The sequence below is a fragment of the Grus americana genome, chromosome 24, assembly GCF_028858705.1.
Source record: "Grus americana isolate bGruAme1 chromosome 24, bGruAme1.mat, whole genome shotgun sequence".
NCBI lineage: Eukaryota > Metazoa > Chordata > Aves > Gruiformes > Gruidae > Grus > Grus americana.
The window spans coordinates 2,452,591-2,467,668 of NC_072875.1; the positions used below are offsets into that span (position 1 = coordinate 2,452,591).

A 15,078-nucleotide genomic window follows, 5' to 3' on the forward strand; every position below is an offset into this window, starting at 1 on the left:
ACCTGCTCTCCAGGACAAACCTTCCTCTTTCTCCCCAGCTTTTGTCCCTGCTGTGGTACAGCAGTGCTGCAGCAACGCTGACTGCTGATTCCTACACCACTGAGATGCTCCTGGGCTGTTTGCAGAGATTTACAGCAGCCCGCTAACCACCCAGATGCACTGGGCTCAGTGCCGAGGCTGGGTGTGCAAGTAGGGGACTGCGGTGTGAGCTCAGGGACGGCCATGCCCTACTCTTGCAAACCCCTGTCCCTTTGCTGAGCAGCTGCCCTGGGTTGGATGAGCTCATTGATGTTGCACGAGATGGGACTGGCAGGGGTTGGTGGGGAGAGGGGCTTTTACAGCCCCCGAGCCCTGTTTTGGGAAAGTGCTATGTCTGTAGCCAGGTGCTGAGGCTGGTCATAGAGCTGCACATGTCTCTGATGCAAAGCTGGTCTACGTGTCCAGGAATAATCACTCTGGGATGAAGAGCAGCTTGCTTTAGCCTGCTGCTGGCAGCACTGCTGGGCAGGATGGGCGTTCAGGTTTAGGCATGGAGGAGCTGCTTGTTCCAGCTGGGCGAAGGCCAGTGCAGGGAATGGGCTGGGGTCGGCCCTGCTGGCCCCTAGCTGGAAAGCCTGGCCTTGTGCAGACTCATGCTGGAAGTGGTGGGTGTGCAGGATTTGCCGAGCAGCTAATTACCATCCCCTACTTTTGTAATCGAGCTTTTCCAATGGTCAAGGAGAGCTGCTGTTGCCAGGTGCGTGCACCGTGTCAGTGGGGAGACTGCGGCGCGCCCCAGACCTGCAGCTCCTCAGCAGGGGAGCCGTGCCATCGCTGTGCCAGCTCGCCCCTGCCTGCTCTTGGGAACAGGCAGCATAACCCGGTAGCCTGACCAGGGATCTTGGCATCTGCATGTGGCCCTGCAGGTAAGGGACACCCTCCCCACGCTCACTGGTGAGGATCCAGCCCCCTCGGCAGGCAGCAGTCTCAGCTCCTGCCCGCGTGGACAATGTGATGCCCGGAGACCATGGGATGGAGGGTGGGCAGCGGCAGCCGGCAGGTCCAGCCACACCCTTTGCACAGGAGGGTGCCCAGCGCTACTGTGGGAGCTTTCAGCTTGCAAACTGATTTAAGGGGCTGCACGCGCACAGTGGGGAGCTGGGCAGAGAGCTTGTGTCCCTGGTGTGCCGTGGTCGGTCCTGGCTGGGGCAGCACAGGGAACTGGCTGTGTGGGCACCTGATGCAGTGTGAGATGCAGCACGGCAGAGTCAGCTCTCCTGTCCAGTCTGGGCATTCCTGTCCCTTGTCAGGGAACAAAGTGTGATTGAAAAGCAAAAGCAACTAGAGAGATGGGCCCTGCTGGGCCAGCAGGGATCGGGCAGAGGCTGTGGAGCGATGCATCCAGCGCCACCTGAGCAGCTGCAGCCCTGTGCCTTGCCACAGAGACCCCCTCGAGGCATGGGCAGCCTTCCCAGAGCATCCCAGTGCCAGCCCCACATGCCCCATGGCCTGCCCCTGCTGCCATGGAAGGGAGAGCAGCCCAGGAGCATCTGTGGGATAGGAGGCAGCATGGCAGGGAGCGGCTCTTCCTCCTTTGAGGTTAAGTGAAGGCTTTGAGGAAGCAGCTGAAGTTTGCAGATGTTATGTCACAGCTCCACGCGCCTTCAGGGCTTTGCTTCCTGGAGTGCGGCTGCATTTCCAGCCCGTTGCCCTTCCCCGGCCTCTTGCGCGCGTAGCCCTGGTGTGACGCAGGCTTCCGGCTGCCCCGGCTCTGTCTGGAGTCAGGCAGAGGCCAGGCAGGGCTGGCCTGGGGCTTTGCGCAGCCACCAGCCTCCCTGAGCCACGTGGACGTGCACCCTGTCCCTTCCTTCTCCGCTGCCCTGCAAGGAGCAGTCCTGGCTTCTCTGTCCGAGCCAGGTGCTGCTGGAGCCTCAGGGTCTGCAATGCACATCATCCCCTCTGCATCCCACCGGCTCTGCATCCTGCTCTTCCCCGGCCAGCGTTCCCACGTGTCCCAGGCATCACCCTTGGGTCTCATTGCAGAGGTGCTTGCTCCCGGGGAGGGCTGCTCGGGGCTTGGCTCCTGCCCTGGCCGCTTGTGTTGGGGCACGGCACAGTCGGAGGCTGTGCCCGGCAAAGCATGCACAAAGAGGTGTCCAGGGTGGGAGGGGTTTTGCCCCTGGCTGCCCAGTTTCCAAGCTGTTAATGGTTATCCCTGTTTGCTGTCTTCTACCTGCAGACACGGGAGATAGGTTCCCCTTCTTTCCACAAGCAGGCGGTGATTGCCACCTAAGCCTGGTGGTTCAGGGCTTTGAGAAGATGATCAAATACAGCTGTAAGTACATTGCCCCGGGAAGTGTCTGTGACTGGGGGCAGTGGGTGGGGGACCCCTGTCACCCCGGGGTCGTGCCCTAGCCCCGCTCACCTTTGCGAGCAATGTCAAGCCCGGGCTCTGCGTGGGACCTCGCCCCTCCTCCCGGCTGCTGCTCTTTGCCAGGAGGTGGCAGTCGGAGGACACAGCTGCTCAGGCACCTTGCCAGGGCTGGACACCCCTGTGTCCACGTCGTCCCTGCCCCTTGGGCTCCCAGTGCTACCAGTTCAACCTCTGCCAGGGCGCCTGTCCCCGCCAGCAGCGGGAGGGCACAGCCACCCGCGTGGGCAGGCATCGCGCCTACTCCGTGCGGGTGGGGAGGCTGGGAGCAGCCGTCCCGGGCTGGGGCACAGGCGATGTACCGTCCGTTGCGTGAGGAGTGATGTCTGCCAGAGCTCCTCTGCTTTCTCCCCTGGGAACCAGTTGAACCGGCAGGCGAGGAGCGGTGCCCGGCCTTGCCGTTGCACGGGCGGTGAGGCGGCTGTGTCACTGGGAGAGGAGGGGACGGGCGGGACGTGCCAGGCTCCAGCACGCACCGGGCTCTGCTGCAGCAGCTCCCAGCCTGGGCCAGCCGTGAGCAGCTCCTGTGGCACGGCGCTGAGTGCCAGGAGATGGATCCCCGGGCAGGTGAGTAGGTGGCATTTTTCTCCACTTACAGAGCAGAAGTGGGGATGTTTTATGGCACAGGTAGCGGCTTGGTAACCTTCCCTGCCCCTCTGCTGTTTGTGGAGCTGGGGCTTGCTTGGAGGCGTATCTCTGGGATGCGAGCACATCTGCTCCCGAGGGTATCGGGGCAGAGGACGGCTCCCACGCGCAGGCCGGGGCTGAGCATGAAGCCGTCATCCTCCCACCAGCGGTAGGTGTGGTGAGAGGGCAGTTTCGGCAGCCGGCTGATTCAGGGAGCCTATTGCACCATGCTGCTCCTGTCCCGCACTCCTGCTGCATGAGTCACTCCTGCAGCAGACTCCCTGACCTCACCCACGCCAGCCTGTGCTGGGACTTGGGGTTCTGGGGCTCCTAGCTCATCCCTGGCCCAGCAGAGGCAGGGTGCATTGGCTGCCCATGCATCCTGGTCTCCTGAGCCTTGCTGTGAGAGCCTACCAGAAGGGAAGGGCAGGCTGGTCCTGCTCATCTGCTGTGCAGCTTGGGAGCTGGCGGCGTGGTGCTTTGCGGCTCCCTGGGTGTTTGCCGGATCCCATCAGGTAGAGCGAGTGTTGTGGGTTGCAGGATGACCTGGGATGTTGCTCACTATGTAAACACTGTGACCGCAGGGGAAATGTTCTCACTCCACGGGCATCTGTCTAAATTTAGCTGCTGTTAGGTCATCCTTTTCCGCTGCCTCCTCGCTCCTGATGCTGCAAGGCACAGAACCCATCTCTGTGCCAAGTGCTTGCTCCAAGCCCTTCATGTGGGCAGGGGAGCACGGCGGGGCGAATCATGCTCTGGGGCAGCGGCCAAACCCTGCTGTCCCCTCCTGGGCATAGTAGCCCCCAGAGCTGTGCCCATCACCACCCTAGCCTGCGTTTTGTTAATGGGCCACACTGGGACTGACTGGGCACCTTACTGGTCAGGGAGGCCCCACAGGTGTGTGGGGATGCTGGGATGCAGGCAGGTGTGCAAGAGGCTGTGCTGCCTGTGAGGTGGGTCATGCAGGAGCCCACTGTGACACGGGATGGGTTTGGGAGAACAGGAGCTGGTAGCAGCTGGAGAGAAGGGTGATTAGCTGCCCTGTGCTGCACGTTGCAACAGATTTGCGCTGTGAGGCAGGCAACCTGTGGTCAGCAGAGAAACAGCCACTCGTCAGCTGTGCTGTGCCTGGGCACGTTGGTGTCCCCTTGACAATGGCAGGAGCGTTGACTGGTGCTGGGCCAGGCCCTGCAATGTGATGGGAGGGATGGAGGGGGTGTGGTGCTGCTGTAGACGTCCTGCGTGGCCCCGTCATCGCCCGTTCCCAGCGCAGTGCCTGCAGCAGGATGCTGCTCGCCCTGACAAATGCATCCTCTAGAGGGAACTGCCTGTCCAGAAATGGGTCTGCGCAGCTGCGCAGGGATGGCTGTGGGGACAGACTGAGGTATGGCACTGCACGGCTGTGGGAGTGCTGGGACAGCCGGCACTAGTGCTGCAGCTGTGGTACCTTGCTGCGCTTCTGGCTCTTCTCCGCTTAGCCGGGTGCTGCCAGGGCATGGCTGGCAAGATGCACCAGAGCCGCAGGAGACCTCAGCTGCGGAAGTGACAGCCAGCGAGTGTCTCCTTGGCCACAGCCCTACTCTGCTCTCTCCCTGCCCTGCCTGCACTTTTGCTGCCAAAATTAAAGCTGAATTGCATGGCTAAAGCCTGCTGATGGCCAACAGCTCCCTGTGCAGCTGAGAAAGGTGCTTCACCCCAGAAGAGTGTGCATGGGACCAGGAGTGGGGGTACAGGCATAGTCAGGGTGGCCAGCTCCCCACCCCCAGTACAATGTGATGGGCCCTGGGCATGGCTGAAAGCTGCTTCGGGTCTGGGCGAGCTCCTGGCAGGGCCGGGAGTGGCAATAGCAGGGGGCTCTGCTTAAGGGGAACGTGGGCTCCTGTTTACAACCATTCCGTTCCTGTTTAGCCTGAGGTCGCCCACACTCCCCTCTGGGTTCCCTTCCCAGGTCACTGTCCTGCCCACCAGCTTGTCTGGGGACAGTGGAGGTGGTGGCTGTGCAACCAAGATCACAAGTCTCCAGCACGGGTCTTTAGGGATAGCAAAAACCTCCCTGCCACAACTCTCAACAGCCTCATGGAGTGCAGTCCCTCCACACCACAGGGACAGCATAGGGTGGAGGGATGTATCCTAGCCCCAGACAAGTCCCCTGTCACCTAGGGGATGATCAGAAGCCCCAGCTTCCCAGAGTCATTTGTCTCAGAGACCCTTCTTCTGCTTTACAGGGCAAGAGTCCACCAACGCACTCGGGGTTGTCTTGGGTGTCGGGCTGGCCTTGCTGATCCTGGTGCTTTTTGGCTACACCTGCATCCGGTGGTACCAGAGGGGCCGGTGCTGGTGCCGTGAGTATGGGCAGAGCAGGGGAACAGGCAGCAGCAGGGCAGGGAAGGCTCAAAAGAAAAGGGCTGCAGGGTCTGGGATGTTGGGAGCACGCCTGATGCTTGCTGGTCCCTGGGGGCTGGGGAAACCTGAGCGCATGGTGGCTCTGGGGCAAGTTGGGGGGCATGCGGAGGTTGAGGAGGGGGATGCACAGTGATGTCCCGGTGTGGCTGGCCGTCCTGCGCATCCCCATGCCACCGCACAGATTCACGGCAAAGCAAAGGCGAGTTCATGGCACCAGATGACTCTGACACCTCTCCTTCACGCCTCCCCAGGGCCAGACTTTGTCTTCAACCTCTACCACACCTGGTGAGTGAGGCCACGCGGGACCTGGGGTGGGCTGGGTGCTCCCTTCGCACGGTGCTGAGGTGTTGCAAACCCTTGCCAATCCCAAACCCACTGAGCTCTGCTGTTTGCAGGTGCCGCCTCCCCAGGACAGATGCCTTGGGGAGCCCCAGCTGTCCAGGGGCAGCCCCCATCCCGTGGGCTGGAGGGTGGCAGGCAGCTTGCTGATGTCTCTGCTTTCCCTGCAGCGGGCTGGGGTCGGTGGCGGTGGAGCTGGTGCCGCCACCATTCAGCATCAGTGGCTCGCTAAGCGGGGCGGGGAGCAGCTATGTGCCTTTCCACAACGAAGGGCCGTGAGGCAGGAGCTGGGCTGGCGTGCAGGTAGGACATCACCCTGCTCCTCCCTGCCTGGTGATGGTCCAGCAGCTCCCTGGCTGTGTATGTCCCCCAGCACAGCACACAGCAGCGGTGCCATGTGGCTGCCCTGAAGTGCCTGTGAGCAACCAACGCTTGGGGCTGCTGCAGCAGCCGGTGCTTCTGTGGGGAGCCCAGATGCTGGGCGAGAGTGCTGCATCCCAGAGCCTCCGTGCTTCCTTGTAGCCCCTGGTCATCGCAGCTTTCCCTGGGATAGTCCCAAGGTTTTTTCTGCAAAAGTCCTTTCCACACCTGTGGGGCATCAGGGGCTTTCCCCGGGGGTTTTATTCCCCCCCTGCAGGCTTTGGTTTGCATTTCCTTCCCTGTGCCATGCTGTCCTCGGCCTGGGACTGGGTGCATGTGATTGGGGGTGAATGCAGCTCGGGGCTAGGGCTGGAGCTCATGTGCTCCTTGTGCTACTTCCCCATGCTGCTGCACGCCCACCTTCCAGCAGTGACAGAAAGAGCAACCAAAACCAGCCATGGGGGAATTCCTCTTTTCTTGCTTCTTTATAAAAAAAGCCCCTGAATGTGCTGGATTTCTACTGAAACTGGAATGGTACGGTTTCTCTTTTTTTAAAAAGAGCTGCTCTGTCTGTTCCCTGCAGCTACGTTTCTCTTGCAGGTCCTCCCTGGCCATGGGCAGCACTGGAAGATGCCTGGGGCCAGCTGCCATTGCCATGCTGGTGCACTGGCTCAGCCTCCCCTTGCTTGAGATGAAAAAGGAGCTGCCTTATCCCAGGCTTCCTCAGCACACATCTGGAAAGAAAAGATGCCTTCCCCAGGAATCCCCATGGCTCAGGGACATGCCAGCCCTGCGTGCCCAGGAGACCTTGGGCCAGGCTGTTGGTGAACAGGGCAGTGGAGTGCAGGAAACCAGCTAAAAAGCGCAGTGAGCCACAGGACTGGGTGACTGGTTTTGTGCAATAGGGGAAAATGCCATGAGGAAATGAGACTACTTCAGACTTCCCTCAGTCAAATATCTGGGTCAATGTGGAAATCTGTCCTCTGCACTGATAGTGCAAGCAAACACCTCGACCCCTGTTGGCTTTCTCAAGGCTTTCTCATGCTGGCTGCCTTCAACCTCAGCAGAGTAACTGGCTGTGGAAGTGTCTGGAGCACCACAGCATCCCTGGCGAAGTTGTTGTGCCCTTGGAGAGGGGTTCCTGCCAGGCAGGTGGGAACTAGTGAGGCACAGGGGCTTGGGGCTGTTTCTTTGCAAACTGTTTTCTCTGAAGGAAAAGGAGGGGAAGCTTGAGACCCCACGCAGCAGTGTGTAGGAAAAGTGGTGAGGATGGAGCGGAGAGCCCCAGTCTGCACCCTGGCTCCTCTTGTGCAAGGAGGAACGGGAGGAGGAGTCAGAGCTGAACGTCCTCTGCGCATTAGGCCGTGACTTAATTCAGGAAAATATGAGCATCTGGGATTTCCTGAGAGGCGGGGGATTGTCTGTGCTCTTGGCTATTGAAGCGAAAGCGTGTGGTCTGTGACTTTCTGGCAAACTCATCTGGGTTTTGTTGAAAGGAGGGCCCTGGCTGCTTACGGGGCAGGGGGGAAATGCTGCCCCTTTCGGCCCTACATGCTGCCTCTGGGCGCTGCCGGCTGGAGCCTTTCGTGGCGAGCAGGAACTGGCAGCACCCAGCACTGCACGGGATCCGGCCGCAGGGCTTGACGTCAGGAGCATTTGAGAGAGGAAAAAAAAAAAGTCACGCTTAGTTTTGATGACTCTGCTTTTCAGAAGAACTTGAAAAAAAGAAAGCAAAAACCCCTAACCCCCAAAATACCCAGAGGCAGAAGGGATGGTGGAAATGGAAGGGCAGGAGGATGCACGCCACTGGCATCGATGGTGCCGCTGGCATCGATGGTGCTGCTGCAGCAGCGGGGTGCCCACCACAGCCAGCGGCCAAGCCCTCCGTGTGACGCAGGGAGCGTATCTGAAGTGTGCAATCAGATGTAGTAGAAGGAAATGTGGCAATGCATCAACAACTCTTCTCCTGACAGCAGTGATTCATGTTTTCACCTGAAAAAAGTACTCCTCAAGCTGGATTTCCACCAACAATTTTAATGGGACTATCCCACCATGAAGGTTCTTGGAAACTAAGTGACTTGTGGAAAAATTCTCCAGTGACCTGGCAGTAGTCAAATGTAGCCCACGGTAAGTCATTTGTATCTCATGCTTGTTTCCATTCTGACAGAAACTATTCCCGCACTCCCTGGTTTTGACTTGTTCTGCTCCACCCTGGAGGGGCTCCTGTCCTTCCTGGTGTGCGGTCCCCGAGCTGCCACCCCGTGGGATGTGCTGCATGCCCAGTGCATCCCTGTGAAATCACTGCAGGCTGCCCAGGTCCTTTTCCCTGCATGCTCCCGCAACACAATGCTCGCCTGGGACAACTACCCCAGTCCTCAGATGAGTGTGAAGTTCTCAGTGGGCTGGCTTTGTTCTCCTTTTTTTTTTTTCTCCAGTTGTGATGTGGAAATGCTCTTCCCTGTGTGAGGCAAAGGCATGTTGCCCTTTGCAGGGGAAATTCCATATCTGAAAACGGAAAGCACGCTTGACCTTAGAAGAGGATGTACAGATGAACAGACCAAATAAATAACACCACATCCTTTCTGTATTTACAAATTAAATAGAATAAATAATGTCTGTATGCAATAGTGGCAGAACATGGACCATAGTGTGGGCAGGGCTGCCCTGGCTTATGCTGCTGCACGCATCCTGCACCCCGTTGGAGGTAACCAGCGCCCCAGGTCTCTGCCATAGGGGTTGAATGCTGAAGAGCATCTGTAGGGTCAGGAAAGTCCATCGCTCCCTCTAAGTGAGGCCAACCAGCGTAAGAACTCCACGCTCCCAGGAGCGGGATGGCTGATGTCAGGCCGCTCTTCGCTTTCAGTGTCTGTTGCAAAAGGTTTGGATGGTATCGGTGGCACGGATGTCAGTTGGAGGAGCCCGGCGCTCACCTGTGAAAGGGTGAAGTGGGGAGGGGAAGCGCAGGGCTGGTGCTGGCCCCGAGTGTGGCCCTGACCCCAGGTGCTGCGAGCCCAGCGCTGGGCTGCTGGGGAGCGCAGGCAAGGCAGGATCACCCTTTGGAAACAGCCGGGTGCGTATCTTTGGGCTTGGTGGTCAGCGGAGGCAGGGGCGAGCCCTTCCAGTGCAGCCTGTCCCCATGTCTTGTTAGCTTTACCGGGGAGACTGGCTGGAGGGCAGGTGCAGGGCACGCTGGGGGCTGGCCGCAGCGGTAGCGGGGGCCAAAGCAGCCTCCAGAGTAGCTAAGCCAGTGCTTCTCAGGTGAGTCTCTGCCAGGGCACCACTCAGTTTGGTGCATTAACATTCAGGGGTCGGCGGTAGCTTATCGGAGTAGCTGCTCCCCATGGGCAGTGGCTAGAAGAGGTAGTTGGGTCAGTGTGCGGTGCTGGCGGGCACCTGCTCCCCAGCATGGGGATGGCTCACAGGCGGCTGTCCTTGCTGTCCCCGTTGAGCAGGCTCAGGGGGTTGATTTGCAGCGTGAGCCACTCATTGCTGCTGAGGCTGGAGGTGATGGGCAGCGTCCCCAGGAAGTCAGTGTTGAAGATGCTCAGGTCAAAGGGAGCTTTCAGGAGCTCAGAGCCTGCTTTGGAGGCCAAGGGAGATCCTGGAGCCCCATAGCTCAGCTGAGTGGGGGCTTGGGGCCCCAGCTGCATGGAAAAGTCCCAGGCAGTGGGCTCCTGAGGGGCTCTCCACAGAGCGAGGTCCTGTGCGTGGCTGTGGGGATGCTCAGGAGAGGACTGCTTCAAATACCCTTTGGCCACAGCCAGTTCGGAGCACTCTACCTCCAGCGTGATGTCAGTGCTGCCCATGTCCTGCAGGGATCCTGCGCAGCCAGAGAAGGGTATCCCCCTGGCTGGGTCCTGCCTTGGCTCCACCGTGCCCTTGGACTGCTGCAGGTACCCACGGAACTCCACGTCTTGCTGGCCGTCCTGGCTGGCGGTGGGGGGGAGGCTGAGTTCCCCTCTGTGCGGCCACCTGGCCTCTGCGGGGCTGGTGCTCCCACTGCTGGAGGAGCACGTGGAGGGGGGGCAGGCGCTCTCCAAGCCCATGCCGCTGTCGTCGCCTGCGGGCAGCTGTTGCTTGTAGCCCTGGGGCTCGGGGCCCGAGGAGCAGCTCAGTTCAGAGGAGGAGGTCTGCAGGCAAATGCCGCTGTCGGTGCTGGTGCAGCTGCTGTCTCCGCTCCCCATGGCCCCCGGCTCCAGCAGGCACACCTGGTCCTCGGACCATGCTGGGAGCTTCCAGCCCTTCTCCAGGGGCAGCCGGGCTGTGCCAGTGCTGCCGTCAGGGCCACTGTCCTGCTGGGGCTCCTTCTGGCACAGGAACAGCTGCTGGATGGGGTCTGCATCCAGGCTCCCGAAGGACGAGGACTCCTGCTCCACCCAGAGCGAGCTCTGCTTTATGAAAGACTTCTGGGAAGGAGAAAAAAAGAGGGAATTGAGCTGTGCTTCCTTCCTTCTTGTTGCCTGCCCCTCCCAACAGCTACCTGAGCCTGTACCCTCGTGCTGGCCGCATGGGGTGCTGCGTGCCCGGCTGCCTTACCAGGACGGACGGCGGCCTCATGGGTTTCTTTACGTAGATGCACACCAGCAGAGCTCCCAGGAGGCTCAAGAGCAGCAGGGTGATGAAGGAAGAGCTGATGATGCTCAGGATGAGCTCTGAGCTCCCTGCAAGAGAGGAAGTGCCCAGGTGAGGGGGGAGAGGCAGTGTCCTTGGTGCACATAGCACAGAGCCCCTGCGGCAGGGGCACGGAGCGACCGCCCTAGTGCAGACTCCCCCAGGAGGCTGAGGAGGATCCGTGTCCTACCCCCTTTCCTGGCTCCCCCACCACTTACTGTCTCTCTCGCCAATGGTGACACACTGCTCATCGGTGCGCATGGTGCGGGTGTGCCGGCTGGCCACTTCAGGCTCCACGCTGATGCAGTACTCCGTGTCCCAGAAGAGGCTGCTGATGTTGAACTCTGGGGTTGTCTCCACCACTTCATACTGAAATGACCAGAGCACGGGCTGGTACCTGAGAGCCCCCAGCTCCTGCAGGATTGCAAGGCCCTGTGCTTTCCTCCCTCCTCCTGCAGTACAGCTGACAGCAGCTAGACCCAAAATCGCAGCAAGAATTGCGGGACTTACTACGATAAAACATGCAGAGCCATCTCTCTGCGATGTTGTGGCTCAATATTGAGACAGCTCAATATTGAGTTTTACAGAAGACTACTTTAAAAATGTGTTTTTCAACTTGAGCGGCACTGCATGTGACGGATGGGGACAGCACCGGACCAACAAGTCCTCTCACCGTCTGATTGTTCTGTGCCTTCCTGACGTGCACCCGGTATAGTCTTGCATGCTTCTGTATGTTGTCGTATCTCACGGTGAGGTTCCCTGCCCTGAGGAGCAGCTGCAGCTGCACGTGGATGGTGTTGCCCATCACGGAGAGGCTCTGGCCTGACAGGCGCAGGCTGGCTGGAAACAAGTCAGTTGGAAGAGCATGTTAGGGTTTTCTCCTGTGTGCAGCAACAAGAGCCGTTGCAGCAGCAGGCTGAGCTGTGACTGTCCCTTGCAGCCGGTGCTGCCTGTCCTAGGTTTGTCCTATCCCATCCTGCAGCCTGGTTGCCCTCCAGGAAGGTATGGAGAGAGAGAGAGAGACAGACATCCCTGCTCTCATCTGTCCCAAAGTTCTTCCCAAGCAGTTTGGCACCCTGACCTCTGCAATCCCCAAAGCTTCCTGCCCCTGGCTGCATGGTGGAGGTGACACCCGACCCACCTTCTTGTGGGGAGAAAGAGTTGGTCCTTGTCCACAGGGACGTGCGGTTTCCGGACACAGCCCTGACCCGTGCGTAGTAGCGCAGGGCAGGATCCAAGGTGTAGTACGTGAGGTCGCAGGAGTGCTCAGAGATCTTCATGCAGTTTGGGATAGCCATCCAGGAGAAATTCATGCCGTAGCTGCAGGGAGAAGCGCCTGGACTGAGCGCAGTGTGGGCAGGTGCCAGCAGGTTGTCACTGCTGTCAGTACGAGATCCCAGGCAGGGACCGAACCCCCTCACGCCCCCATTGCTGTACTCACACTTTGTGCTCCACTTCATAGCAGACGTCACGGGGTGGGTTGTGTCCTGGCTCCCACTGCAGTAGGTGATGCGCTATCTTTGCAGTAAAGCGCACCTGTGTGGGCCTTGCCAGCTTCTCACCTGCGGGACCGAAGGTGAGTGTTAGGTGAGGCTATGCGGCATCACGTCCCACTGGTGCCCACAGGAGACTGGCAGAGGTCTTTGCAATTGCCTCCTCGATGGCTCCCCTGGAGCTTGACCCCATGTGTTCAGCAGTAACCACCTGCCTGCCCACCCAAACAGCTGCAGGCTCAGCCCTTGTGCAAGGATTTGGCCAGGTCTGTCTCACTTCCACGTTTCAGTGTTTGCTCATCCCCCTCTTTCCCTTCCTCTCTTCTGGGGAGAGCCCAGCTCAGCCCAGCTGAGAGGATCTCGGTGCTTTTCTGGCCTGAGAAAGGAACCTGCTGTATTTGCATCCCTGACCGCCCCTGCCATTTGCTAGTTGCTCTGTTTGGATTCAGCTTTCCTGTTTCGCTTATCTGCCCTCTGGAAGAAACAGACTCTTTCACACCTCCTGCCTGAATTTTGGTATTGTCACCTGGCAGCAAAGCATCACTAGATAACATCTGTTACCCTTTCTATGCTGGCTTCCTCGGCAGCCGCTCTCTGACAACAAACACCAAGCTGCGTCGCTGCCGGGGCGGGGGGGGGGGGGGGGGGGGGGGCGGCTGTCAGCAGAGCACCGCAATAGCGACCGGGGTATTTCACCGCAATACAAGGCACGGTGATCTGCGCTGGTGGAGATAAGCGAGGCTGGTGCCTGAGGACTAACACAGCATTTAGGTTCCTCAACAGTGAAGAAAAGTGAGTAGCGAGCAAGGAGCCCTGGCTGTGTCCAGGAGCCTGCAGGTACCACCAGCCTGAGCCCTGACCAGCCAGCGAAGTTGTCTGAGCTGGAGCTCCAAACCGCAGCAGCTCCGCTCGCCGCCTGTCCTGCGTGCTTTCCCCCGTCTCGCTCCCCAGCCCAGAATTGAGATCTCGGGCACAGAGGGGAGCAGAGCAGCCAGCCGGGAGCCATGGGGCTCAGACACAGCGAGCGGGGAGCTGAAGACCAGCGCGGTTTGGGCAAGAGAGACTCACCGTCCGTCCGCAGGGCAAGGAGCAGCGTCATGCACAGTGCCAGGGCTGCGGTGGAGAGGGCCATGCCGGCTCAGCATCCTCTGTGGGTGCCGGGCTCTGCTCTGGCAGGCTGCTGAACGCTTGTTTTTCCCCTGGAGGCTGGCTCAGTGACGTCTCGGAGGCGTTAGCGCAGCGGGAGGAAAGTAGCTGTGTAGCAACTTCCACTTTTCTTTACTGTCCACCCACTCATCGACAGCTAATCTATCAGCCCAGGCTGGGCATTTCCTACAAGCAGCCTTAAAGGAAGAGCTTTGGGGGCTTTTCTGAAGAATGGTACATCGCTGAGAAAGGGAAAATAGGAGTAAATCGTGCATCTGCTTTTGCTGCTTCATTATTAAATGAGATGTTAAAAGCACAGCACAGTGGGCGAGCATTAGTACCTAGGATGATCCGTCGCAGGGATTTTACTGAGCACAGCACCCGCCCAGCAGCGTCCCCTTGGGCTAATGCCCTGTTCTGCCAGCGGCTAAAGCTGGCCAGGTCATAGCCAGCCCTAGAGCCCCAGGAGAGGGGTCTTGCTTTCCCTTCCTTTGGTCTCAGCCTGTACCCTCCTGCTTCAGCCTGTAATTTGCCATTCCCCGTTTCTGGGGCCAAGTGCCAACCTCTGGGCTATTATGTGTCCTGCAACCACCTACCCATGTGGGTGGCAGCGCAAGCTCTGAAGTCAGGTGTGGTGGAGGGGGCTCTAAGCTGTCCCTGGGACTCTGTCAGCCAGACCCCGGGCCCTGGTACGGCCGTGATGCACGTGGCTGTGGGGCTCTGCCCCACGGCGATGTCCCGCCTGTCTGGTGGCGCCAGCCTCAGGTGCTAAGACCTGAATTACCACCAAGCGGACTGTGAGTCCTCTGATGTGCCTTCTGGCAGGCTGAATTACAACAGAGCTTGCTTGATGGCTTTCCTGGGACTTGTGCAAACCCAGGGGCTCTCATGTGATAGAGAGCGATTTGTCTCAAGAAGAGGAATTTCCCACTGTGGACTTAGGGGAAAGGACACAGATAAAAAGAGCACGAGAAACCAAGAGTGCTCTGGACAGCCTCAGAAAGTTTCAGAGCAGTCCCTGGCTCAGCGGGCACAGAGGACCTCGGGTCCCTTTGCCACAGCAAAGTGGCTCCTCAAAGAGCCATCTTAAATGCCCAAAGTGGGAGATTGCTGCTGCTTCCCCTGACTCTGACCAGAGTTCATCCCTTGAATCATCCTTCCTGCTAGAGCCCACAGGCTTCCACAAACTCTCAGCCTTGTCAGAGCACCAACAAATTTGTCAGCCGCAGGGTCAGTCGAGTGGTGCCGCTGAGCCTGGCGGCAGGACCTCGGGCACGGCACGGTGGCATGCCTGGCTCTCGTGGCACCCAGGGACGTGCAGGCTTCAGCTCCGCTCTGCTGGGGCCATGGGACATACAGGCACCGGGAGAGGCTCTCCCTCGCCGACGGCTGTTCCTCTGCTGAGGGCCAGCCATAGAGATGGGCAGGGGAGGATGGCTCCAGCAGCATATGCCCCCCCTCCCCCGGCTTCACCTCAGCTCAGCTTTATTCTCCCGTCTTTGGGAGACGAGCTGATGTCCTGTCGCTCTGTTATCAGCTCGTGAGTCAGATCTGGCAGCCACTGAAATTAGGAGTTCTGAGATGAAGCACAGCCATCCCACACAAAGCCACAGCTCGTGTTTCACGTAGAGGAATGAAGATCAAAAGCAATGGGACCAAAAATGAGGAAGGAGGGAGCCTTGTGGAAAA

The 15,078-nt window shown here is 59.3% G+C and overlaps 3 protein-coding genes across 3 annotated transcripts in view; 2 read left to right on the forward strand and 1 right to left on the reverse strand.

Annotated features, from left to right (window-relative positions):
* The window catches only part of TMPRSS13 (transmembrane serine protease 13), a 33,765-nt gene that overhangs the window by 3,974 nt on the left and 14,713 nt on the right, over positions 1-15,078 (forward strand). Inside the window, exons 2-3 of the mRNA XM_054803134.1 lie at positions 2,219-2,314; positions 6,740-8,266. The gene's annotated coding sequence lies outside the window, so the exon portion shown is untranslated. The remainder of the gene's footprint in view (positions 1-2,218; positions 2,315-6,739; positions 8,267-15,078) is intronic.
* SMIM35 (small integral membrane protein 35) lies at positions 2,334-6,696 on the forward strand. Its single transcript, XM_054803140.1, has 4 exons — positions 2,334-2,977; positions 5,263-5,379; positions 5,622-5,725; positions 5,836-6,696. Exons 1-4 carry the CDS (start codon positions 2,962-2,964, stop codon positions 6,187-6,189), a joined length of 591 nt encoding a protein of 196 aa, XP_054659115.1. The 5' UTR covers positions 2,334-2,961; the 3' UTR covers positions 6,190-6,696.
* IL10RA (interleukin 10 receptor subunit alpha) lies at positions 8,702-13,413 on the reverse strand. The gene is made up of 7 exons (XM_054803133.1): positions 13,312-13,413; positions 12,192-12,312; positions 11,892-12,070; positions 11,424-11,590; positions 10,969-11,119; positions 10,676-10,800; positions 8,702-10,545 (listed from the first exon to the last, which is right to left on the reverse strand). The coding sequence occupies exons 1-7, from the start codon at positions 13,373-13,375 to the stop codon at positions 9,556-9,558; spliced, it is 1,797 nt and encodes a 598-aa protein (XP_054659108.1). The 5' UTR covers positions 13,376-13,413; the 3' UTR covers positions 8,702-9,555.

Bases quoted from the DNA above. Each gene is read 5' to 3' on its own strand.
- SMIM35 (XM_054803140.1), top strand. The intron at 5,380-5,621 runs GTGAGTATGGGC...GCCACCGCACAG, and splicing joins GAGGGGCCGGTGCTGGTGCC to ATTCACGGCAAAGCAAAGGC. The intron at 5,726-5,835 runs GTGAGTGAGGCC...TGCTGTTTGCAG, and splicing joins TTCAACCTCTACCACACCTG to GTGCCGCCTCCCCAGGACAG.
- IL10RA (XM_054803133.1), bottom strand. From the start codon at position 13,375: ATGGCCCTCTCCACCGCAGCCCTGGCACTGTGCATGACGCTGCTCCTT. The intron at 12,071-12,191 runs GTGAGTACAGCA...TTCTCCCTGCAG, and splicing joins TATGAAGTGGAGCACAAAGT to CTACGGCATGAATTTCTCCT. The intron at 11,120-11,423 runs GTGAGAGGACTT...TGGTCATTTCAG, and splicing joins AGGCACAGAACAATCAGACG to TATGAAGTGGTGGAGACAAC.